The sequence below is a fragment of the Strongylocentrotus purpuratus genome, unplaced genomic scaffold, assembly GCF_000002235.5.
Source record: "Strongylocentrotus purpuratus isolate Spur 01 unplaced genomic scaffold, Spur_5.0 spur5_scaffold_5, whole genome shotgun sequence".
Lineage (NCBI taxonomy): Eukaryota > Metazoa > Echinodermata > Echinoidea > Camarodonta > Strongylocentrotidae > Strongylocentrotus > Strongylocentrotus purpuratus.
The window spans coordinates 6521973-6548540 of record NW_022145611.1 but is presented as its reverse complement, the minus strand read 5'-3'; the positions used below and the strand labels follow the sequence as shown (position 1 = coordinate 6548540).

Genomic DNA, 26568 nt, shown 5'->3' with positions numbered 1-26568 from the left:
AGCATTGTTGGCTATATAGAGGGCGCAAGTAAATACAAATAGTGCAGTCCCGCTTTAAGTGAAGTAGAGAAAGACAAATGGTAGTAACATCTTAGCTGATGTTATGATTTTAAGATGTGGTGGTGGAAGAATATGCTGATAATAACATAAAACTATAGAATTTATTAGAGATCAAAACAAAGGACATGCTTCCCTGTGCTGAACGATAGAACACAGCCAATTCAATTTGTTCAACTTAGTGCCTCAAAGATGCTACGTATATACACGGTCATTACAAGTGCCTTAGAAAACCCTTGTTTAATTAAACATTGCTATGTTTTTTCTTTTGTTTTTTAGACCAATGTGGATGGAATTTCCCAAGGACGCTGATACCTTTTCGATGGAAGACCAGTATATGCTTGGTAAATTGTTTTGTTCGAAGGTTAAAAAAAAGACATTGAATTTGTAATCATGAAGATGATCGCCTTTATACTCTACTGCATGAATTGATATATAACTGTGGCCCGTAGGGTATTTATCAAGTGATGTGAAAATTTCTTCTTCACATGAAATAAAAATGCAAACAAAAACGATTTTGATTATATCTAGGTGACTTGCTCTAATCTATTTGAAGTGATTTCTCTGTTATTCATACCCGTAGACCTTGTTCGGTCTCTGTCAGTATACGTGAGATAGAGAAATCATTTTCAGAAGGTATATCACAAGATGTGACTGTTTATTTCATGTTTTACTCTCTTTTTTGTCTCTGTCTCTCTCTCTTTCTCTTTCTTTCTGTCTGTCTCTCTCTTTTTCTGTCTGTCTGTCTCTCTCTCTCTTTCTGCCTCTTTCTCTCTCTCTCTTTCTGTCTCTCTTTCTCTCTCTCTGAAATTACATGTTTATCTTCTAATCATAATGATGTTTGATAGTCTATAGATATATATAGCAAAGTTAAGAGCTTGCTTGGCATGTTTCACCTCTTTTGACCTTTGACCTTCAAGATGAGGGTCATACCTGCATTAAGCCCTAGGTTTAATGAAAGAGTTCAGTAGTCGATAAGTTAAATCAGTTACAATTCTAAGAAAATTAAATGCTACCATCTTTTTCATTATTCAGGTAACGCCTTACTGGTTAGCCCAATCTCAGATCAAGGATCAAGAGCTACGTCTGTGTATTTCCCAGGCAATGATGTGAGTAAATATTTCACTTATCACTTTTTCCTCTTTCTTTTTAATTTTTCTTTCACTTTTATTATAAACAAAAAAAGTAAAGCCAGTTTACTTGCACATCACAGCATTTTAGTTTATGCCTTGTGTGAAGAGAAGAAGATATGGGTATTCCATCAAGTCAAAGTGTAATTGATATCATTATAATATGGTGAATATGATGATGATGAGGATGGTGGTGGTGATGGTGATGATGATGATGATGATGATCACAGTGAATGTTGTTTCTATAAATTTTGCTGCCCATATTTAAAGTCAACCTATTTTGCATCACTAGATTATACTGATAATATGAGATTTTTAAGATTCTATCTTTGTAAAGCCTATTATTTTTTTGCATCTTTTTTTTTCTTTCTTTCTTTCTAGCCATGGTTTGATGTAGATACGTTCTTCGCATACCAGGGACCAGCTACTCATAATGTGAACGCTGACCTAGATAAGGTATGTCGTCATTTAAAGATACAGTTGAGTTCTGGACATGCGATTGCACTGTGAAAGAAACCTTGCGGAATCGATCAGAAAAGGTTGATCATCTAGCATATTGGTGTGTACTGCAAGGTTCTGGAATCATAAAATTTTTATAACAATTTTGGCCCAGTCTTGGTAAATTTACAAGAACTGTACACAGAAAGATGTATGCAGGACTACACGAAAATGTGGCATAAAAATCTGTCCCAATTTTTATGATGCTACATGCCTTTTTTAAGGCATTTGAAGATCCACGCTTTTCAGGGAACATTTTTTATCTGATTGTTTTTCCACACTTGCATAATACAATGATAACGCTAAAAAATGATTGTTCACCTCTTCCCAGAACTCAACCTTCTCTTTAAATGTTGTTTTCATCATTATAAGGGTAAACACTGTGAAACCAATCTGGATTTAATAATAATAATAATAATAGTGAACATTTATAATGCGCCATGTCTGTCAAAATGACACTCCTGGCGCCGTTGTGTGGAAGTTGTATAATATATTATCTGATCGACTTTAGAATAGCGAAGCGTGCCTGTAGACCTTGCTTGGTCATATCAGTGGCCAAGGGAGCGGGATTTCCATGCAAGATTATAAGTACATTGGATGGTTTTCATGCTCTGTGGATGATCTCTCCTATCTATAGATGCCTACCTTTCTATGTCACAATCACTCAGTGTCAATCACGTTCATATGTTTGTATTGAAGGTCGATGTATTGTATAACAATGATTTTCTAAATTTTTATTGGATATAGTGTTTCAGCTTGTTATGTGGAATAGGATGCTTGTGTGTTGACAGAATATGAAGAATATTCTTATGTAGGTAATGCTGCAAAATATAAACACCCCCCCCCCCCCAAAAAAAAAAAAAAAAAAACAAACCCAAAGCATTGTATGTGTATAGTATAGATATATTGACTGCTATGAGAGGCATCACTGTTTCTATAGGCTCAAGGGGTTATCACATCCTGGTATGACTCCGAGTAAGAAATTTGGTTAGTGACAGAAATTGACCAAAGAGTAACTGTCACCAAAGCATGTGTTGTAGAACCCAGGATTGTCATTGGACCTATTCAAATTCTGGAAAATAATTTGAACTGGAAGTTGAAACTTGACTCCTCTTCCCCCCTCCCCCTCCTCTTTCAGATCCCAGTCTTCCAACACGGTGGGTCCATCGTCCCCAGGAAGGAGAGGGTCAGACGATGCTCATCGCTAACCGTCGATGATCCTTACACCCTGACTGTAGCCTTGAATAATGCTGTAAGTTTATGTCTTGGATATGATTATTGCTATTCAACATTGTCTTTTTTATGCATAATGTCTGATTCCTATGTTATATATAGCTATTGTTGAACTATTATATGTCAGTGTATGTTTATTATTACTGTGTTTCATGTTTTCTTGTATTTTACTGTTAATATGACAATTATTTTCATAGACCTTTTTTGTTCCAAGTTGTTATTTGATTGACTTTAGAATAGGGAAGCATGCCTGTAGACCTTGCTTGGTCATATCAGTGGCCAAGGGAGGGGGATTTCTATGCAAGATTAAAAGTACATTGGATGGTTTTCATGCTCTGTGGATGATCTCTCTTATCCATAGATACCTGCCTTCCTATGTAAACAATTACTCATCGTCTGAAGATTTCATATTATTGTTTTTTTTCCAAATATTGATTGGATATAGTGTTTTAACCTGCTTTGTAAAATAGGATGACTGTGTGTTAACAGAATCGGCTGAATATTTTGATATAGGTAATGCTCCAGAACATTAACACCCCCCCCCCCCCTTCCCTCAAAAAAAAAAACCCCAAACAATGCCTGAAACACAAATGTATTGATGATGCTCAAAATCTCACAGTGGCCCAAACAATGGCAATATAACCCTTGTTCACAAATACAGAGAAACCTGCCTTAATGACCACCTGGATAAAGAGACCCCTTTGTCTCTCTTTGGTGGTTATTTTAATACGTTTCCCAATTTCACTATATAAAACAAAGTGTACTTATTTCTGTATCATATAACATACAGATATGCTTTTGGGGCCCTATTTGTACACAGCTATTTATTTTTCCCTTCCCCCCCCCCCCCCCACGTCCCCTGCTATCTGTTTATATGCAATGGGTTTTATTTATGCATGGCTCTGTTTCAGGCATCATGTGTGAGCGAAGCTTACCAGCTGTACTACTGCAATGATTATGTAGTGACTTGACCTTAGAAGAACTTTACATTTGTAAATATTATTGTCTTGACTTTATTGTGTGGTTTGAAGTCTGGCCTTTTATTCTATAGTGACACCTGTAACATTATCAGAGTGCCACACATATTTTATCTGGCAAGCACATTCTAAAACCTATTGTATTGGGATGTGCAGTTATTCTGGCAAGCACATTCCATACCCTATGTGTTGGGATGTGCAACCACCCAATGTACGGGTATAGCATTATTACCCTTGCTTTTGCCACACCCATATTCATCACTTCTCCCGAGCTGTTCTTATAAGAGCACACGTCTTTTAGAGAGAGTCTAAAGCCTACACCAAAGCTAATTCAGCTTCATCGTAATTCATGTCCTACTTCTCAGCTCGATTCTCTACTTGGTTCTAAGGCCTCATTAATTCTTTCTACGGGTACTGTGCAATATTTGAACGACTACCTATAATTCACCTTGTGAGATAATTTGTCCCAACAATTAGTGGCTCACTAATTGGTGCCGGTTTCAACAGGTGTAGCTACGAGACAAGGTAGGAAAGAAACCACTTTCTATTTCCTTTATTTTAGGTGACCAATTCCCTAAAACTTCAATGTTTTCATAACCCATATTGGTATATATTCTATACTACATGTAATAACCCAAGCTATGGTTACCGTTTTGCGTGCAGGGCTCAGCTAATGGCGATCTCTACATCGATGATGGTCACAGCTTTGATTACAAACAGCAGAAATACATTTATCGACAATTCACCTTCAGTGCCAACAAACTAGAATCAAGGTAAAAACAAAATTCTGATTTTCATATGAAAGACTTTTACTATGATTCAGATCCATTAATTAATACAAGAAAAGGTCAAATGTGATAATCATGTGTTATGTGAACAGGGTCTTATTTGGTGCTTGATTTTGTAACCAATTCCTCATATTGTATGTCCCCCTTAGAATTATAATTTGAATTATGTGAACAGGGCTTTATCTCAAGGCTCGCTCAGATATGAAGCGGCAAAACTGACATTTTTTTTAAAATGGCAAAGTCGAGTGAAAGACGCTTCACATTTGTGTAGTTTTGTGAATACGTGCAAGTCCTTTCTTGCATGCTGTTCCCATTCCATTAACATGTCTTTTTTTTTAATGCAGCTGCTCTTTTTGCTGCCATATCTCAACGTGCCTTTGTGCTAGGTTTGTTTTTGTATTTGTATTTATTATGAAAATTCATTCACATGGAACATGAATATTTTGTTATACAAATATAATACAAGAATAGTAATGAATATAAAACCAGAAAAATCACATAATTTAATGGAATTTATATGAATAATTATCATTGCCAGTTCCTCATATTATATGTCTTCCTTCAATTACCATTTCTTATATGTGAACAGGGCATTATCGGGAGCTGGATTTGAAACCAATTCCTGGCTGGAGAGAGTAGTCATCATTGGACTAAAGTCAGTACCAAAGAAAGTAGAACTTATTTCACAAAGTAAGTATACTCCCCCCAAAATATATATATATATTTTTTTTAAAGATATATATATATATGTTGGTTCATTTTAATAGGGCTTGATAATTTGTATAGAATTTTGTGAATATTTTTTGTCAGTAGAAATTGTTTGATTTATAGTACAGAAAGTCTAACAGCTTATTTGAAAAGGCAAAAGTGGTGATTATACTAAATTGCCATTCTTAACGGCAACACTCCTTTTTTCCCCATTTCATCCATAAATATGGAAAAAATAGTTTTTATTAGGCAGTACAATGTTTTGAGTGATGTGGCATATTGTCAAGGGCAATAAATATATTCACTTCATGCAGGACAACTAAAGTATCATCTGTCTCTGTTTTGAAAATACTTTTGTAAAAGCAAGATGGTTTCATTTGAAGGTACCGTAGTACATATTTCCAGACTTGTGTCCAACCTGCATGTCAAGTTCACTAATTTTTTCTTTATCTTTTGTCTCTTCACAGCCATCACCCAGTTGTCTTTCAGTACCTCTCACAACAGACAAGTCTTGACGATACGTAAACCAGGCGTCAACATTGGCCAGGACTGGACAATACGTCTATCTTAGATAATAAATAGCAATAAATAAGCGTTTCAAACAATTGATTTAATACGTAGGGAGCATGTATAATTCCTTGATTTTCACAATGTGTGTGTAAAAGGAAGAAGCCCAAATCTTTACCATTTTTTGTTTCAATGTGTGAACATATCGTAAACGATATGTCAATTTCATTATTAACTTTTTGATTTACTGCTGTTTGAATAGCTGTGATACACGACTTTGGTTTGAAATCAAAGGTATAGAAGAATGACCTTTAATACCAAAGCTAGATGCAGACTTCTGCTGCGACTTCACAGGTTTTCGAACCATACCACCTCGCAATGTTTTTTGTTGCCAATTTAAGCGTGCCCTAGCATTGACGTGAATGTAAGGCTGTAAGGTGGTATTGTTTGAAAGCTTTCCTGACCGATTTTGCATTCTTACTTCAAAGTGTAGTCCAATTGTACGAGATATTCTTTATTGATATGATGTAGTCCTATTTACAAGCAGCAAATTTATTTGTATATTGGTTTGTAGAGGTTGTAGTTAGGTTTAATAGATATTAAATATCAACATGATAATATTTCTTTCATTTCAGTTTTAAGTGGAATTATGCCTGGGTACACTTTGAAATGATGATGATGATGATGATGATGACTACTTCTTTTTTAACACCGATATCCACCTCTGCTGGTTGCATAATTGCTCTAAAAATGTCTCACAAAATTCAATGTATTTATCAGTGTGTCGATTAAATAAAATATGAACGTTATTATAGACGAATATATACGAGTGCAAATTTGAATCAATTTTGATTATACATGTAGTATACTTAAGTAGTATATGTAAGTAAATACACCTCTATTCTTTATTTTGCATTTGTGACAAATCATAACAGCACAACATATTATTTGAGCTAGCATTATGGTACACCCTTTGGTATTAATAATAGTAATACATGTATTTGGTATAACATTGCATTTACAATCACTGAAATTTATTTTAGTGATACATACCGGATTTGACAGTACATGAATTGTTTTGATCATTTAATATTTACATTTGTATTTGATGCGATGGTTGAAGTACCAAAGTACTAGCCTCTTGCCTCGGGCTGTATACTTTTGTTTGTCATATTTTCTTTTTTTCAGCTCTCTGGCATTATTCAAACAGATTTAATATTTAGATTCACGATGTTTGAATGAAATGATCTACAGTATTTGATACTTATTTCATGCATACACTGTACTTGATTATAAATCATTATTTGTCAATATATTTATGTTGTCCTTCTTTCCCCTGTATGAAATTAAAGGAAACAAATCATGTCTACAACAAAACTTGGGTTTAATAACAATATTGATCTTTTAGGCTTGAAAGAAAAATCTCAAATTGTGACACAATTTCACCTACGCTCAAAACTTGAACTGACAATTTATAGTAAGAGCAGCTTGTGAGCCAATATTAATAATAATATTGATCGTAAAACAAAAATTACCACAGCGCTGACAAATTACAGAATGTGAAGAGAAAGATGAAGACTCCTATAATATTTCTGTATGTAACAACAAATTCTGTCAAAATTATCTTCACATGACGGGATTGAGGGAAACTTTTATGCTGTTCATATATTATAAAGATTGTGGCTTTTGACATAACATTTGTATAAGGCTTGTCTGGCATATCAACAAGTAATGTATGTTGTCTGGCTTTTGTACCATACTGTATTGTAATCGATTCACAGACTATTTTAAAGGTGAATGATATAACTTATCAGTTGGCTTTTGGAAAGAAGCATTTGTAATTGTGAACATTTATGAACTTAAAATAGTCTGTCCATGTGTAATTGTCTTTTGTATTTGATCAGTGTGAGATTATACATAATTCCAATGCCTTCTAGTGAAGTAAAACAAATAATATTGTGATGTGAAATTGTAATTATGATGACATAATGTAGGCATATTTTCTACAAAGTGAAACGGCAAGAAGAAGTTGTATACAATGTTGAATACCAATGAAAATAAAACCATGACATTAGTTTGGAAAAGAAAGCTTTGCCTTGCTTTGAATTTATTTGATGTCGTACAATTCATAGTTGCATATTTATTTACTCCATTCAAAAGAAATCAAATGACAAATAATCATAAAATGATAAGAGGTATTACTAGTACAAATGTAAAACGGGTGTGTATGTTAAAATTGATGGGATTTTTCTTTATGATACTGATACTGATGGAGGTGCGCACCATATTTGTCTTTATTTAGTTGATTGCCACTGTTTTTCTTACCTTATCTATGTTACTTTTGTATTTTTGCTTTTTCTTCTAATTTAATTCTACGGATTATAGTCTTCTCTTAATCAGAACACTGTGCGCTTAGAAACATCAGTATTAAGCGCCTAATAAATGTTATGTATTATTATTTATCCAAGCTTTTGCATTTACCAGTATTGTGTCTAGCTTTTCAAGGTAAAACATGTTATTACAAGCAATATCTACTAAATGTCACAATTTGTTATTATTTTTTGTGTGTGGAATTCCTAAAGCTGTGAATTAATTGGAATATCTATCAAAATGTCTTTCATCCCTCCCCATATAACAATAAGTAAATCTTCATCACATTTCGCAACCTATTTTTGCAACTTTTTTATAGAAACTTTGCACTTCCATACTAATACCATATACTGACTTTTGTATGTGTATATATAAATTACTACAAATTATTTTCTGTATAGACTCTTACAATGCATTTCTAAAATAAAAATTGCCATGGGAGTAAAAAATTAACATTACTAGAGTATTTAAAAAGGAGAGTTTTAAAACTTAAAAGCAGAGAACAAATTTGAACGGTAGAATAAATATGATGTTTGTAAAATCTCCTACAGATATCCATTCAAAGAGTCGGTCAACTCACAGATATATAGTCTATTAAATCCACAAAGGCAAAGGCAATTAAGGAGTATGGAAGTTAATTAGCTTTTGACTGGATGTCCTTTCTGCTTTAACAGAGAAATTAAAGATTCCAAGGCACATCTCATTCTGTTCAATTCTTGACTTGACCTCCTTTTGGCACTAACACAGGAATGCCCCCTGGTTCAAATGCTCTACATAATCTCATCGACTTAACATCCTTTTAGCTCTGACACAAACATGCATTAGAGTCCAAAGGCACTTCAAATGCTCCTAAATTCTTGACTTAATATCCTTTTGGCTCTAAAAGAGATATGCATACAAGTCCAAGGGCACTTCTTATTCTCAACCACTGAAGGGTGTTCTGACATCGGTTTCAGAAGGATGTTTGTTCTAGTCTTGGTCATGTCTTTGGGTCTTCCTTGCTTTCCTCGGGTTTCGAGTCTTCCTTTCTTTCCTCAGGTTTCTTCAACGTAGCATCTTCATCATCACATGCCGAGACATCCCTCAGTACAGTCGTTCTCATTCTCTGGTACATGATGCGATCCTGGATTGGGACAAGAAAAAAAAAGCTTTTAAATCAATTTCTGGTAGTAAACAATGTAGTTTGACTGGAACTTTCAATTCAATATTTTGCTGAGATCCCCATTCGTTTACGTGTAAAAAGTTTCTTTGAGCGAGCGCGGATACCACATACAGTGCAATGTGTGTGCGATTCCCGAATGATCGTAATATTCAGGCAAATTTCCAACGAAGATTTACAGACTATGTCTCTAATTTTGTGTGATGTTTTAACCCGTCTTTACTCAAGAAAAGGATAGAGTAAGAATTTTTTGTCAATTTTTTTGTGAATTCGGTATATAAAAGATATATGGCCTCTGGGTGATAGCAGGATGTAACGTCCCCTTGAGCCTATAGAAACAGTGATGCCTCTCATAGCAGTCAATATATCTATAATATAAATCATAAATTCTTACTTTTCTTGATACTGATGGTTTCACCTTCCTGAAGGCAGTCTCAAAGTCGTCTCCATTGACGACAATAGACGGAGAGTCCTTCTGAGAGGTAGCTGCAGGATCACCCCTCTCTAATAATAGACCATTCTTGATGACCTTTCTCAGTGCCGACATTGAGGCTTCCCTGACAAATGCTGCCAAGTCTGCACCCCTATAAATAGATAATAAGGATTTGATTCTAATAGTTCTCCAAACTTAAAATCTAAATGACTTTGATTGCAATACATAATGCACATAATACCCTGAAATATAAACTTCATTTGTATAATCAGTATTGGTACATGCTCAGATGTGTTTCAAATATTCTATGGCAATCCTTCTCATTGTGATTCTACATTTCTTTTCATAATAAGGCTTGGTGATCGAGACAAGCAGTGATGAATGTCATTGAAGTATTCTTTGAAAGCACAAAGTTCTAGTTCCTGGCAACAACAGAAAATTTTAGTGAAACAAAAACTAATGTCATAAAACTGTATACAACATTTCGTAGCTTCCTTTTTTTTGGGGGGGGGGAATTATAATAAATACAAAACAAAAATGCTGTTACAGATAATATTTTTATTCTTAGGTATCAAACTTACGTGAATCCTTCACATCTTGCATCTTCTGCTAGGTTCATCAGGTTGACCTCCTGCTCTAAGACAGGTTTACAACCATTCTAAAATTAAAATCGATACCAGTAGATAAAGTTACATATTGACTTCTGATATTTAAAATGTTTCATGTGTTATAGCTTGACAAATGAAAGAGATGAACAGGAATAAGTGAAAAGAAGAAGAAGCAAACAAACAAACAAGCAAGCACTAGAAATTTACCTTTGTGATTGTCCTGAGTATTGCTATTCTATCCTTCTTTGAAGGGATTCCTACGTAGAGGATCTTATCCATTCTTCCTGGGCGTAGTACTGCTGGATCAATTATGTCTACAAGGCAAACAGTAAACAGTTACATAACATAGGATTTTCCCCCTAAAATGATGGATACATATTGCACATCTTTCATTCAATGTAATTTACTTCTCTTTCCCATGAAAATATCAGTGTTACATGGATACACTGCATGCTTGTGCACAATGAGTATCAGGGCTTTTTATTCATTTTTTTAACGAAGATAATGATGGATAAAGTTTATTGTTGCCACAACAATGACAAAATATGAACAAATATAAATAAATTTGATGTAAAATTGTGTACAACAGTTGTGCAAATTGGTGATTTTGTATTTAATTAGGTGGGAGAACCAGCTGTTCTCTTCATTACACATGTAACAAATTGTAAAAACAATAGAGTTTAATACATCAAACAAAATGAATTATGAGTACAAACCTGGTCTGTTTGTGGCCCCCATGATGAAAACTTGCTTCCTAGCTTCTAAGCCATCCATCTCGGTCAATAACTGATTGACAACCCTAGCACTAGACCCAGACTGAAAGGAAAAGGTGAATCATTTATTAACTTATTAACAACTAAACCGCCCGAAACCGCCTCTCCTTTTACTCACTGAACCACCCGAAACCGTCCATCCGTTTTTGTCCGTTTTCAACAGGCTATAGTATCCGTTCTAGGGTCTACCGTGATAATGTTATACATGCGTAACCCTTACGATGGCTACAGTAGGATTCTGCATAGAAAAATAGCGCATGTTTCATATTGTTAAGAGCAATGTGTCAAAATGAGAGCAATATTGCAACATCTTCCTGTTAGTAATAGGCCATTTTTACAAAATCTCTAGTTGCTATTAAATGGGTTTAGACCTAGTGTAACATACATCTGTCATGCTATGAATATGCAATAACTTGACATTTAAAAAGCACTGTATCCGTGCAAAGAGTGAGGGGCAGAATAATGATGCCTATTTCCATTCCCGGAGATTTGTTTCATGGGTTCAAGGCCGTCCATCTCAGTTGACTGATTCACAACCCTGGCACTAGATCCAGACTGAAAGCATAAAGGTATTCACACAAGAATAAGAATTGACTATGTGATCTTATTATGCAATCATAAGTATACGCTGAGATAAAGGTAACAATGTAATGATGTATCACTAAAAAAAAAAACATTGATTCTAATGATGGAGCAAAAATGTAATAAAGAGTACATTGGTGTGGAGGGGGTTGCAACGAGAGACAGAGAGAGAGCAAAAAAAGTTGAATCCCATGAAAATATTCCAGACTTGCAATCAATCAATTGAAGTATTAAAGCAACCACCTCAAATTCCAAGCACTATCAAACAAAAAAGAATGCCACTTTAAACAGAGAAACAATCTACATTTAATTTCAGTTAAGAATACAAAATACATGTTTTTTACAAATATCATGAAAGGTGCACAGGATAGCTAATTATACTTACATCAGAAACATCTGATCTTCTAGGGCATAGAGCATCAAGCTCATCAAAGAAGATAACACATGGTGATGAGTTCCTAGCTCTCTGGAAGCACTGACGTACAGCTCTCTCACTCTCTCCTACGTACTAGTAAATCAAATGCAACAAAAAACAAGGTTCTTTATTTCCATTGAAAAACTACAAAGTGATAACCCATTTCAATTTTTTTCTTCTTCAAAAGAGTACATTATATCTTTGTGAATATGGGAATAAAGATAAAGTGAATTAGAAGTAAATTTTATATCAATTTGTTATGCACTCTACTCAGGTAAACTTGTACTTGCATGAAGTAAAAGAGTTTTATTTCACAATGATTCATGAAATTTTTAATGATGAAAAGGGGCAGAAGTTGATCTTTCTTGGTTTTATTGAATACAAATTTATCTCCTTGTTAGCACTCTCTACTGTACTGGGAAAACTGGAGAAGAAAAAAAAAACATTAAAAAAAACTTTAAATAAAAATCACTTACCATGTTCATCAGTTCTGGTCCCTTGACTGATATGAAATTGATCCCAGATTCATTGGCTATAGCCTGCAATGATAAAATAAATACATAGGTCTTGATATTGATTGGATTATTTTTTAATTTCCTTGGGATGCTGTAAAATCATAGAAGGTGAAAACAGAAGTCCAGGGGCGTGAACCTTTAAAATTCACAATTCCCCACAATTCTAAAATGTAATTCACTTGAGAGCAAGATTCCTGTTTAAAGAAAAAAAATCAACTTGCAGAGCTTCAAAAAGAGGCAGACATCATTTCTACACTGAACTTCACTTTTTCTGTTTACTACAAAGTATGTAAAATATCATTGTTGGCAACATCAGTGTCATTCTACATGTAAATCAATTGTGTCAATTTCTCACAAGTGTAAATACTAAACTTGAATGAAGGTAAACTGGATCGATGTTGGTTTTTGGTTTTTATAAACCAAATTTACATGTCTAAGCAAAATTTTTGTTCAAACTTACTTTCGCTAGGAGCGTCTTTCCGCACCCCGGTGGTCCAGCTAAGAGGATACCAGGGGGTTTGTGAGACCCAGGGCATGGTAGGCTTCTGGGTTACGTACTGGAGCCTGGTGAGAAAGAAATATGATGTCATAAAGATGATACTTGTCTGAGCACAGTATGATTATGTTTGAAGGTAATGACCTACTAGTTCAAGCTTTACCTTGTGACATTATTCTTTCTGACCAGATAATTCAATTATTGCAATAATGTTTTGATTGTTTTTAATAGTTAAGTTCATAATATACTAATAATAATTATAATAATAATAATAATGATGATGTCTTGTTTACCTTGGCTAGCCTCATCAGTATTAATACTGTTCTCCCTGAGGGCCATGCAATCATATCGTTATCCTTGGGTTTAGCCGAGCTACCATGAAAAGGCACTCAAGACTTCAAGGAATTTCTTCCTACCGGGTACCCATTACCTCACCTGGGTCAAGTGTGACAAATGTAGATGATTTCTTGACATTATGGGGGAAAAGACTCAAACTAGCAGGACAGTAATAATATATGTGTAATTGCTCTCAAAATTTGTCAAAAGTAAACTTCTTTCGAGACTTGAACAACTATGTGACTTCTCATTTACTTTGAAAAAAGGAAGAAAACTGATTAAAGGGAATGGGTATCTTTGTCTCAGATTCTGAAACAGAATCCTAGATTTAGCTCATGCTGCAATGATAATCATAAACCTTTAGGTCAGTCAGGAACCCCATGACTTTTACAAGCCGATCGCCTGTCTGATTATCAAGATATTTATGATTGGAAATTGAAATTTCAAAAACCGTTAGAAAACTTATTTTATAACACTACATTCTATTGGGGAAAATGAGTATGGTAAAACCGGCCACTCAAAGATTTTTACTTTTTTGAGGCACTTCATGATAATTTTGAAGCGCAATTTGTTTAAGGCTTCAATATTACACCATATCACAGACCCTGATAACATGTAGGGCCATGTATCTCAGATTTAACATTGTTAAACGATGCCTTTAAGAACATTTATCGAATATCAATATTTTTTCAAACTGACCAGGATGGCCATGGTGAGTTCCTCCCTGACGCCCTCCAGAGCTCCTACATCATCCCAGGTTACATCAGGAATGGTGGCAAAACCTTCTCGTTTAGCTGACGGCTGAACGTTGGGTAAGGCTTCCTGAAATCAAGCGATTAAATAATACAAACTTAAAAACAACAAGGCTTTCACACAGGAACGAATCACATAAATTAGTAGAGGACTAACGTATCCTGACTTACTTGTAAACTGGAATAGAAAGCTATTCCAACTGCCTTGGTCTCATAGTATGTCCTAACACTAAAAACTGATTGATATTCCTTTTTTTCACAGAATGAATGGAAACAAATACAGCCTTATGCACTGCTATGATGAAAGCCAACAGATCGGTGAAAATTGATGTTTATAATCTGTAATCTTGTACTGACATGCAAACGAAACAAATTTCCAATCATTGGACAATAAATTTTGAATTTGAAAATTTGAATTTGAAATAGTTCTAAGAGAGAGAAATTACCAGAACAGCTGCAGTTCTGACTATAGCTCACTGTACAGTAATCTTACTATTAATCTTTATCTTAATCTTAATCTTAATCTTAATCTTACTATTGCATAATAATAATAATAATAATAATGTAACTTATATCGCGCCAAATCCACTCTGTGGAGTGCTCAAGGCGTGTGTAAACAGGAAAAACGATCAAGACTTGAAAAGGAATGTTTTGAGATGAGTTTTGAAAGAATCAGAAGATAAACATTTTTTGATGTCTTCAGGAAGGCCATTCCATAATTTAGGACTAGAGTATGCAAATGATCTTTCCCCCCACGTTTTGGTAATTTTGGGGGTCACAAGAAAATTGGAAGTGGATGAGCGTAGAGGTCTTGCAGGAGTGTAGTTTAGGATTAGAGAGATAAGATATTGAGGAGCAGAGCTGTGAACGCAATGAAAGGTTAGCAACAAAATTTTGAAAACAATGCGATCTTTTACTAGGAGCCAGTGTAGCGACTGCAAAACTGGGGAAATGTGGGTACGCTTGGTGGTCAGAGAAACAATACGAGCTGCAGCGTTTTGAAGCTTCTGGAGTTTGGACAGTAGATTCTGGGGTAGGTTGATTAGGAGGGCATTGCCAAAATCAAGACGGGAGGAAATCAGAGCATGTACTAATTTTTCAGTGGTAGACTCACCTTGAAGTCTTCCATGGTGATAGAGAGACCTTCTAGCTGGGCTTCAGACAGAGGAGGATGTTCCTTCAACCAACTTAACACTGACAATCATTAAAAAAAATAAAACATAGAAAAATCAATCATTTTAATTTCTACTAAGTTATACTACATTCAAAATAAATATTGCAGGGACAAAGCTGAGACTCTTAGGTAATACATAAAGATTTAATCAGAACTCTAAATACATATTTCACAAATTCTGGTCATGATGAGAACTTTTCACATCAGGATGATTTTGGAAAATATATACTTATTTGTGACACCTAATTTGAGGGTTTCAATTCTTTCCTAGTGCTTTCCTGACATCAATAGACGCCTCATTTCTTATTCATTTGTCCCTTGTTCCAGTACGTGTTTCAAATGGATGCTTAATATACCAGTATAGATAACTTTGATTTGCTTTGCCGCATTTCAATGACAACTGGGCTAAAGCCAGGTAGCACCATCATAGGGAGACAAGACATTTGATCTTTGTAATCAGGTGGTCTTTATGTAGTTTACTTTAGTACACCTGTACAGGTTCTAATGAAAAACACTGTTCAAGAGAAAGGGGGGGGGGGGAGATATGATCACTCTTCATAGGTATTCTCAAAGCAGGTTCCACTGTATTATATAGCTCACTCTGAAATTCAGCCAGGTAAGGCTGATATAAGGTAGATTTCCTTGTTGCCTTGTAGAAATTTAACAATACATTGAGATGTCTACTAAATAATCCAATGAAACTGTATACATCCCAGCTTTAGTCTTCTATATTTTGCATCCAAGCTCATTGGCTCTCACCCATTTTGTATCTCTCTGTTTCCTTCGTATCTGCATCGTTGCTTGAAGACTTGCTGACCAAATCTGTCACAGATCCAGTGTCCATATCCTCTACTGTTGGAGTTGTATCTCCTTGTAACGTGGCAGCAACTTGTTGTGTGGCAGCAACTTGTTGTGATGGTATTGCTTCTTCTTGTACCTGTTGTTGGTCACAGATTGTGGCAGTACTGTTAGGTTGTAGTGATGTGCCAAGAATTGCATCCAATATGGGCTTTCCTTTGCTTTGAAGATCTGTGAATATTCTGCAAGAGGAAGAAGCATTAAATCATTAACGGTTTGGATTTCATTAGTGAGGATATCAAATTGCCATGCTCTTTCTTGGATATTAGGAAGAACAGCCAAATATATGAAGAATTCCATAAAACTGTTAGTGGTTCTAAATCTTCTTCATTGATCTTATTTAGCGTTGGTCAGGTTCGTTCGTATTTTTCTAATCTCAACCAAAATCTAAAGTGCGTAATATATTCATTGCTGATCACCAAGAAACGGTAGTTTAACATTAGATATGGACTACATAATAACTAAAGAACTGATGAATGCTTTATTTCTTTCATCTGATTTTTGCATTCATATTGTTATTACTATTAAATTGTTTAATTGGCACTTATGCATCATTTCATTACCTGTGTATTTTGTAATAACTTGAATGCTTTTCCATGGCTTAACATTAACGGGTGCCTAAAATCAAGTTCAGACCCCCCCCCCCCCCCCCCAATTTAACAATTCTAACACAGGGCTCTTGCATACAAACCCTAAATATTTTGACCCAGACACCTATGAAAAGTTCTTGTGAAGCCCTGGGTTTAATATCAAACCCCCAAAAGACAAAATAAGCATTAAATGATTTGATTTTTACCTATTGACAGCAGCCATTGCTGCTTCCCTGCATAACGCTGTCAGGTCAGCACCCACATAGCCAGGGGTCAGGGATGCCAGGGTATGGTAGCTGAAGTCACCTGATAGACGCAGCTTACGACACAACACGTGTAAGATCCTACAAGGACGAGAAATCAAAATATCCTGGTGTGAAAAATTGTTCCATGCAGATGAGTTCATGAATGCATTACTGCAAAACAGGGATCTTGCCATGCACAATTCAAGCACGGTCCAGATTCAAAAAAGAATTGTCATGTAGCAAATTACATAAATCACAATCATTAATTTTTGCAATTCACAAAAGTATCAGGCAGGGAAAACAGCCAACATTGGAGATTTGCCATAGTTTCATGGTACTGGTTTTACAGTAAAGCGAGTTCAGGGTTTATCTATTGATCCCCTATAATAAGTGTTTTACACTAGAAAATCTGCAAATATACGTTGGCTATTGCAGCAGACTTTTTTGCTGCTCTTAAATCTATAACCACTAGGCAAAATGGAGCATTGCAATTACCATGTACATTATTAAATAACCATCAACGCAAACCAAAATAGGGAACAAAATATACCTTGTCCTTGCTTTCTCATCTGGTATACCCAGAGAGATCTCACGATCAAACCTCCCTGCTCTCCTCAGGGCGGGGTCTAAGGAATCCACTCTGTTTGTTGCACCAATCACCATCACATGGGCAGTTCCATTGTTGAGCTCTGAGGGAATATAGCACATATAAACATAGGTATTAAAGCCCCACTGCATTACTTGTCGCTACTTTCGGCCTCTATATAGCAAACAATGACTAAGCGGTGCTTGTTGGTCCCCCATGATGCCCTTTTTCTTATGTTAATTGAGAGCTGATTTGATGAGATAACCACCTGTCACTGACCTTGTAGGGAGGTCAAATCCTTCCTGGTCAAACTAGCGCAGATAGGCTTTAAAAGGGTCGGATTATCCCCAATGAAAGTGACTTTGCTGATAGTAGGCAATAGAAAAAGACGTCAAATGAGTATGGATACAAGAACTGTAATATCCAAACTAATACATGTATAGACAGTAACAACACCATACACAAAGAAAACCCTGGTGTACATGTACCTGTACAATTGTATATCCCAATCAGTAATACATTGGGAGTAGAGACCCAGGGTCGCTCTGCTTAAGCTCATTTTAACCCTTTCAAAACAGGTTACACTGTGTTTCAAATGAAATAATCTTTTTAGAATAAGCAACAACAAACACGGGCGATGGGGGGAAAATAATTTCAAATTTCATGTCATTGCAGTGATTGTAGAGAGGCCTTCTTAACTTGGAAGCGGAATCAAAGCAACTTTGTACTTAATTTGATGCCTGGTCAGAATTACTTGAGACAATTAACTGAAACAAACAATACTAATAATTTTTTTTCTTGGATTCCCTTAAACTCATGATTCTTTCAGTAGCTAAGTCATCTCACCATCCATACAGGCTAACAGCTGAGCAACTATCCTCCTCTCCATCTCTCTCTGAGCAGTCTCTCGTTTCGGTGTGATGGCATCAATCTCATCAATGAACAGAACACTAGGTGCTAAAGCCTGCAGAAAAACAAGACAAAAATAATTAATAATTTAAGAACGAATTATATCTTTCTTTCTTTCTTTCTTTCTCTCTCTCTCTCTCTGATTCTCACACACACACACACACACACACACACACACTCACTCACTCACTCACTCACTCTTTTGTCCCCCTCTCGCTTTGCGTAGCCTCTCAATTTTGTAGGATGGCATCAACTTCACCAATGACCAACAAATTGAGTGCAAAAACTTTCAGATAACAAGAGAACAAACCAATACCATCACCTCTTTAGAGTCTTTATCTCTCATTCTTCACTTCATCATCAACGAACAATTTTGGATAAAAGAATGAGGTTACTTTTCATTACATCTGTAACTTTTTGATACACCTGTACAATGTAAAGACTGTGACTAGACATTTGAAGAGAAGGTATTCCACATGACACCTTTGATATGGATCAGTTGTCACTGCGTAACGATAAAATTCAATGTAATCCTCGGATAAAAAAGGAAATACTAGAAAATCTTCTACATCCTTCCATTGGCTATAAACTGTTTTTCTTTTTGCCCCCTTTACAAGTAATGCCATTAATCTTACCTGAGCTTGTTCAAAGAGATCTCGGATGTTTTCTTCAGACTCTCCCGAAACACCAGAGACTATCTCTGTGGCTGCAAGCTTGAGATAAGGTAGGTCCAACTCCTATGGAGCAAAAAAACAAAGAAGATAATTAATTCCTTTTGAAACCTCTCAACACTTCAACCATCAAAATTATCTGTAAAAATGATTTAGGAACTTTAACTGGGACTACAACAATGTATTCCCCACACAATCTCCAGGCATAGTCTTGGCATATGGAAATTAAAAACAAAATGTCCTCAGATGCTGCTAGTAAGTGTCGATGTGCATGGTAATGTAGATATACAGTAGGCTTGCCCTAAGTTGCACAACTGCTTACTAAATTATTTTTACTTTATTTTTAATCTATGTCGTAGAAACATTATTAATTACAGTCAATTTTGATGAAATTAATCTACAAATAATTCTTTTGTAGTCAGGTACACAAAATGTATCTGAAAATATGTATCCTTGCTTCCCTTCTTTGTTCTTTACTGTATTAGACTCACCCCAGCAATAGCATTGGCTAAGAGGGTCTTGCCACACCCTGGTGGTCCATGCAGTAGTACCCCCCTAGGAGGGGACACGCCCAGTTGCTGGTAGATTTCAGGATGTCTCATGTGGACTAGGAGCTTACATACCTCCTATAAATAAAAGCAATGAAAAATAAATATTTAGTGGTTTATTATATTGGCATTCATATAGCAATGTTTACATATTTATTCATTTACTAACTCATTCATTCATTCTCTCGTTTGTTCGTTCTATTGTTCATTCACCCATTCATTCGTTCATTCATTCATTTATTCACCCATTCACTCATTCATTCATTCTCTCGTTCGTTCATTGATTGATTGATTGATCAATTTTATTTCATTTCATTGTCTCGTTCATTCACCCATCCGTTCGTTCATCCATCCATCCATCCATTCATATATATTCATATATATTCAATTCAATTCAGAAATAACTGAATATTACATAAACTTGGAGATGAGGGAGTTCATGTTTTCAAGATTACAAATAACCACAAACCATAATCTCACCTCTAATGTGCTATCATTCCCTCCCATGTCAGCAAAGGTACTTGTTGATCGCTGGGGTTCTATAACTGTTAACAAAATTTGAATACATTTCATTTAGTCATAGATAATTGACAGAACATGTTAACTACAATTGCTTATTTAAATACATCAAAGTGTACAAGCATACATCTGAGCATCAAAATCCACATTTTCTTATGAGTGTACAGGTAGCTTTCAATGCAGCAAAATTGATGACCTGTATAGCAAACTTCTTATTGCACATTACTAGGTGAAATGACAACAATAATCTGAAGATCTTCAATATTTCAGTTATTTCATCATAATGTACAAACTGTCAGAAGGTGTGGCTTTCAAAAAAGGACTGTACAGCCACAGCAGGAGATGCAAGTAAACTATAACCACACAGACTTTTTAGGCGCAAACTCCATTATCTCTCAAGACAGACGGTTGCCAACACACAAAATGAAGATGAAAAATTATCACTAACATCAAGACAAACAAACATTTTGAATGCGTGCAAATACCTTTCTTCTTTCCCTTTCTGCCTCCTTCTGATTCCGATGAGCGAGGTTTCTTTTTGGCGCTGGCCTCCACCCCATCCTCACCCTTTGCAGATGGTTTTCTTCTTGGTGTCCTAGCAACCTTGCTGGGGGTCTTTGAGATGTAAAAACTGTCGTTCTGAGATGAATTCTCTTGCGCAGATTCCTGACACATTAATAGGTGGGAGAAATTATTAACCAATTATTAACAGTCCGAGCCTAGATATTACCAAGCGATCGGCCTTGGCTTTATGCATACAAAATTTGACATTGAGTACACAACTGTCAAGATTTAATAAACATTGGTCGTTTAACTCGTTATCTGTCAGTAAAATTAGCTTCTGGAACGAAAGGATATAACTTTTTGATCCATTGCAACTCATTTAAATGGAAATATTTGAATAAGAATGAGAAGCTCTCTAGCTGAACATTTTTGTGATCCAAGATAAAAATACATGTACCTATTAATTAAACAAACAATTCTTTCTCACAAGGGACAGAACTTGTTACCCAAACAGAGAAATTTTTCCCTTGGTAACCCTATATTCATCAAGAAAACAGCAAATTTAATACAAAACTAATTAATTAAACAAACGTTTCTTTCTCACAGGAGACAGAACTTGTTACCCAACCAGGAAAATATTTCCCTTGCTAACCCCACATTCATTAAGAAAAGAGCAGTTTCAAAGGCCGTCTGTACTAGTTTGGCTAGGAGGGATTAGACCACCCAGGGTGATCATTGACAGGCGGCTGTTTCATCAACTTAACTCTAATAAGAAAAAGAGGATCTTGGGGACCAATGGTCACCAATTAGGCATTTTTTTCTATATAGAGGGAGCAAGTAGCTACAAGTAGTACAATAGTGCTTTAATACAAAAAGTCACCTCTTTCCTCTTCATATTTGGCAACAATAGCTTTGGCTTTCTACATGACTGCTTTCCATCATCCTCCTTCGGGTCGCCGACCCCAGCCAGGTCAAGGGTCACATTGGACATCTCCACGCTGTCCCTATCATCGTCCTCATCGCTGTCCGAAGGCATGGGCGTGGCCTGGGGTGTGCCCCCAAGGGGTGTGGATGCAGCACTGCGGTTCTTGGGGGTGTTGGTAGGAGTTCCCTTCTTGTAAAGGTTGCTCAAGGTACTGTTGACTAAGTTAGAGTCCTGTCAGGGAGGGGATGGGTGGAGATACAGATTTCATATTTCTAAATGACAAAATATATATTGTACAAGCTGGGCCCCGTCTTATCAAGAGTTGATATTAATCACAACTTTTTTGCGATTGATATTAGTTGCAAAGAATTACATGAGAGACAGGACTACAAACTGTGATTGATTATAGGACTTGTAATTAATTTGGATCAATCGCAACTCTTTATAAGATTGGGCCATGGTTTATATAAAATAACAACTTGAAACCTGGTACTGTACATTATAAATTTGCATTGTTAAGATTCTGACTGTATATCTGAAGATTTTTGTTTGTGTATCTTCAGAGCCCAAATGTCAGCGGTAATAACTTATGAGGTTGAACAACATGGAGAACCAGAACAACAAGTCTATGAAGAAACAAGATGCATCAACTAGTTTTTAAACTATCAAACCTGATTTCTAGAAGAAAGAGAAAAGAATAAAGAAGGATGAAACTAGTACATGAACCATATATGTCAGGTGCTTGTCAACAAAGATAAATAGTGACTTGTTCACCATGGTAATGAAGGCACTGAAAAAAGGCCTTTTTCCATAGGGTTATTTCATCATTATTATTAAATAGTTATGATGTTCCACTGGTTATATTTCACTGATAAACATTTCCATAGATGAGAATAAAGAGAACTTCTACCTGAACCGAGACATAATCTGGATTGTCAGACGAGAAACTATCGCTGTCTGAGTCCTCTAAAGCATCACTATTATTGGAGAAAAGAGAAAAGATGGTAAGAGATAAATTAATATGATTGCTTCTGATCGTTTCTTTTGTTTACTAAATGCTGAATTACAACTTAACTTTATTATTTATTTTTTTTATTTATTTATTTATTTATTTATTTTTTTTTTTTTTTTTGGAGGGGGGGGGGGGGGGTAATAATTTGAAGAATGAATGAATAACAATGCATACAACATTGCATACATATTTCAAACAAACTCAACTATCATGGATACAGAATTGCCGTCATGGGTCATAAAATTGAGATTACAGACCTGTAATAATATTCCATCACTAATATGGATCCATACAGCAATGGGAAACATTATAACTAGCTGTGCACTCTGCCAGCTCTTATACGAGAACATCGCAATTCCTTCTGTACATATTTCTTTTTAATACTAGAGTGGTACCAAGTGAAACAATGACTTTTGCTAATGTACCCTCTATATGGTGCTGAGTAAATATCCAGCAATTAGTTGTATAGTCGAGCTTTGGACATTTCTTTCAAACTGGTCATTATTTTGCTTTGTTTAAGTTTAATTTAATTTCTACAGTGTGAACAAAACTCTGTGTCCTGGAAAACTTTTCTAGCCCAGTATGGCAGTATCTCATAAGTTCCTGTACACTAATTCAGGCAGACCGATTGTCCTAACAACACATGTGACTTTCTTGTCATTTAAAATGGATACTTCTACTTCTACGTCGGTACTTGACAGGATCCATCAGTCAGGATATAGCGTCAAGGTTACTAAATGGTTAATGTATTTTTGTTGAGAACTCACTCCTCTTGTTTACGTCGTTTTGATAGATGCCTCGCCTCAAAGTCATCATGATCTTGGCTAGACCTGGGTTGCCTGGACTCGACACAACTGTATGCTACGTAGAAAGAAAAAAATAAATAAAATTGAGCAACAGAAATCTATTCTGCTTTGTAGGAGCATGACACAATATGTATAATGTCTCATATGTAGAGTCACAAGGATGCTAAATCAGTGTTGAAGTATATGAGTTTAATAATACCCTTCTGGCTCTCAGCATACTGTATTCGTTTTTTTGAGGAAAAATAGAAATACATGCATTATCTGTATTTTTTGTTGTTGTAAAGGAGACTTTAGGGGGAGAAAACATTACAGGAATCAATTCTTTGAAAAACAAATAGAGACATGTATCAAGAATGTAGAAAACTTCCAATCAACATTTACCAGGTAAGATGCATTATTTGTTAAATTAAATAGCACTCACCCTTTTCAACTGCTTTCTTGAAAGTTATTTTCTTCTTTCTACCATATTCTCTGAAATGCAAAAATGGGAAATATACAAATATCACTCGTTTTGGAAGAAGAAACTTGATGAAACACATTCTGTATGCCTGACAATATAATAAAAATGAACATGTCAGCCATATTACAATAGACAAGAAAAGGAATATGATTTTGTTCATAAAGTAGAGGTCTAACAATTTATGTCAGTTAAGAAAATAATTTGCTGACTTTGGTTCAATTTGATTTAGTCAGCACCAGAAAATATCACAAAAGGAGCATTGTCTGTTTTTAAAGAAACCTTCATTGTTATTTTTGACAATTTGTACTCTCGACAGTAAAAAAAAAACAATATATAACAAGTAATCTGGAGTAAAATATTGACTTGATGACAAAAACTCATTTATGCACCTTGAGAAACCAACAAAAATAACAAACCAAACAAAATAAGAAAAAAATAAAGCAGAGTAAAGAAAATAAACATAACATAACAGAGCAAAGCAAAACAATCCTACCCCTTCAAAAAAAATATAGTTTAGAAATTAGAAGGCTTCTTACTTGTAAATATACTGGAGCTCTTCCACCATGGTATCCAAATCCACATAACCATTCTTTGATTCTGTGTCAGCATACTACAGCAGAAAAAAAAAATGAAAGAAGATATATAACATATGTGATATTTCATAATCTATGCAACCATAATACCATCACCCATTTATTTAGGGGAGAGGTGGAGGGGTGGCTCCTTTAAAATGAAAATAAAAATATTACGAAGCAGACAAACTGGGACTGTTTGGAGGATTATGAGTGCTATTTTAATAATTCCTGCACTTTGTGATAATAAGACACATTCTTTGCTTGAGCATATCTCATTGTAGATGATGATAGGAAGGAAACAGTTCTACTCTAACATCTTTGCCTCAGTCTATAATATCAAAGTACAAAGTCAGTGCTCGCTATTAAAGATCTTGTAACCTTGCTTATTTCCTTTGTGTAGGGAGTAATATGTGATATAGGTACATTTATTTCACATTAAGACATTAACCCTTGTCAATACAAGTGGTTTATTTCGGTTATGTCAATAGTAACTGCAAAACTGATACGCTACATTGCCTTACAGATTTATTTATTTATTTATTTATTTTATTTATTAAAAAATATATTTATACAGGATGACAATATCAGCCAAAGATGATTTTCACATTGGTCCTGTAATTTCAGACCTGAAGCAGACAAATGCGCAGATTAAAGCAGGTTAACATTACCTCTTGCACTCTCTTGAGAAGCAGACGATCTCCATAGTAAACACTGGAGTACTGCTTGCGATCACTGCCACTCTGCCTGGAATGTTTCCCTGGAGCCATTCTGTACTTCAAGCACAAAACCCAGTGTAGGCCTACTGATAAAAACAGATAAGAACTTCATAAGCAGTGAGTAATACAGAACATATGGAGTTCATTAATTGTTCTCTTAATTGTTCTCCATCACTGGTTTGGACAAGGTTAATAAATAAACAATGAATACTATCATCATGTAAAGGACCAAATAAACATCCAATAGTACCAACAACAAAAATCATGAAATGGTTCAAATTTATTTTCAAAGACTGCATGTACTTGCTTAATATATTTGCTGGTTTGCTTTCTCTTTAAATAACTTTGAATTTCAATCTCTCATTCCAATATTCATACAGATGAGTTAGCAACAACAATTTTTTCCTTCCATTTATTGCTTGGGGAGAAAAAGTGCAAACAAATCTTAAACTATATATAGATATCTCTCTCTCTCTTGACTTTCAATTTCACTAATTTTAATGTTGCTTTCGTCCAGTGCTAATTAACATATTCTTATTATCAGCCAGCTCTCTATATCATATAATCCAAATTTTTAACAAACAAAGTATTACTATTAGTAGTATTACTATTGAATTGAATGATTGATGATCAATTGATGATTGATCACTCACATATTAATCACATTCTCAGAATATATATTTGTTTACAAATTAGCGAATGAAGCCAAGTCTACATTACATTCGCATTTAAATTTACTAGTTTAAATAATATCCCCTACTTGGAAGGGCATCTGAATAAATGATAATTTCATACTTTGGAAATTTTAATATCGAAAGCATCACAACGCAAACAGCAATTTTTTAGACTGGACGAATTACAATTTCCAAACCCAATGCCCATTCAATTTCATCAACATTTGTACATAATACAACATCAATATGTATATGTGGGACTAAAAATACAAAATATTGAAATAAACTTACAAATGTTTCCTCAACGGAAACCTTAAACTGAAGAGGTGGTTCTTGAATTGATAGCCAATTTGGCTGACTTAAAAGGAAATGTGTTTTTTCCTTTAAGTATTTTATTTAAACTTCAGGAAATTAAGACACCGGCCCGCATGATCGTTGCTTGAAATCAACCTGACCATG

General features: G+C 35.2%; 2 protein-coding genes across 4 annotated transcripts in view; one reads left to right on the top strand and one right to left on the bottom strand.

Moving 5' to 3' along the window:
- LOC584583 (neutral alpha-glucosidase AB) overlaps positions 1-7986 on the top strand; it is a 34882-nt gene extending 26896 nt beyond the window's left edge. For all 3 annotated transcript variants that reach the window (XM_030999319.1, XM_030999316.1, XM_030999317.1), the window contains exons 20-26: positions 337-401; positions 1093-1166; positions 1569-1643; positions 2824-2937; positions 4559-4668; positions 5273-5373; positions 5859-7986. In XM_030999319.1, the coding sequence (XP_030855179.1) occupies positions 337-401; positions 1093-1166; positions 1569-1643; positions 2824-2937; positions 4559-4668; positions 5273-5373; positions 5859-5962 (643 nt within the window). In that variant the 3' untranslated portion in view covers positions 5963-7986. The remainder of the gene's footprint in view (positions 1-336; positions 402-1092; positions 1167-1568; positions 1644-2823; positions 2938-4558; positions 4669-5272; positions 5374-5858) is intronic.
- A 1065-nt stretch (positions 7987-9051) lies between these two features.
- Positions 9052-26511, bottom strand: LOC580502 (nuclear valosin-containing protein-like). The gene is given in 26 exon segments (XM_030999315.1): positions 9052-9391; positions 9822-10011; positions 10442-10518; positions 10676-10782; positions 11185-11284; positions 12209-12331; positions 12715-12777; positions 13214-13275; positions 13278-13317; positions 14285-14407; positions 15452-15531; positions 16271-16551; positions 17166-17303; positions 17755-17893; positions 18637-18754; positions 19335-19436; positions 19862-19996; positions 20399-20463; positions 20923-21103; positions 21822-22097; positions 22777-22843; positions 23646-23739; positions 24106-24155; positions 24681-24754; positions 25388-25521; positions 26401-26511. Coding segments are annotated over 25 exon segments (2928 nt in total). The 5' UTR covers positions 25487-25521; positions 26401-26511; the 3' UTR covers positions 9052-9247.
- Positions 26512-26568: the final 57 nt, after the last annotated feature.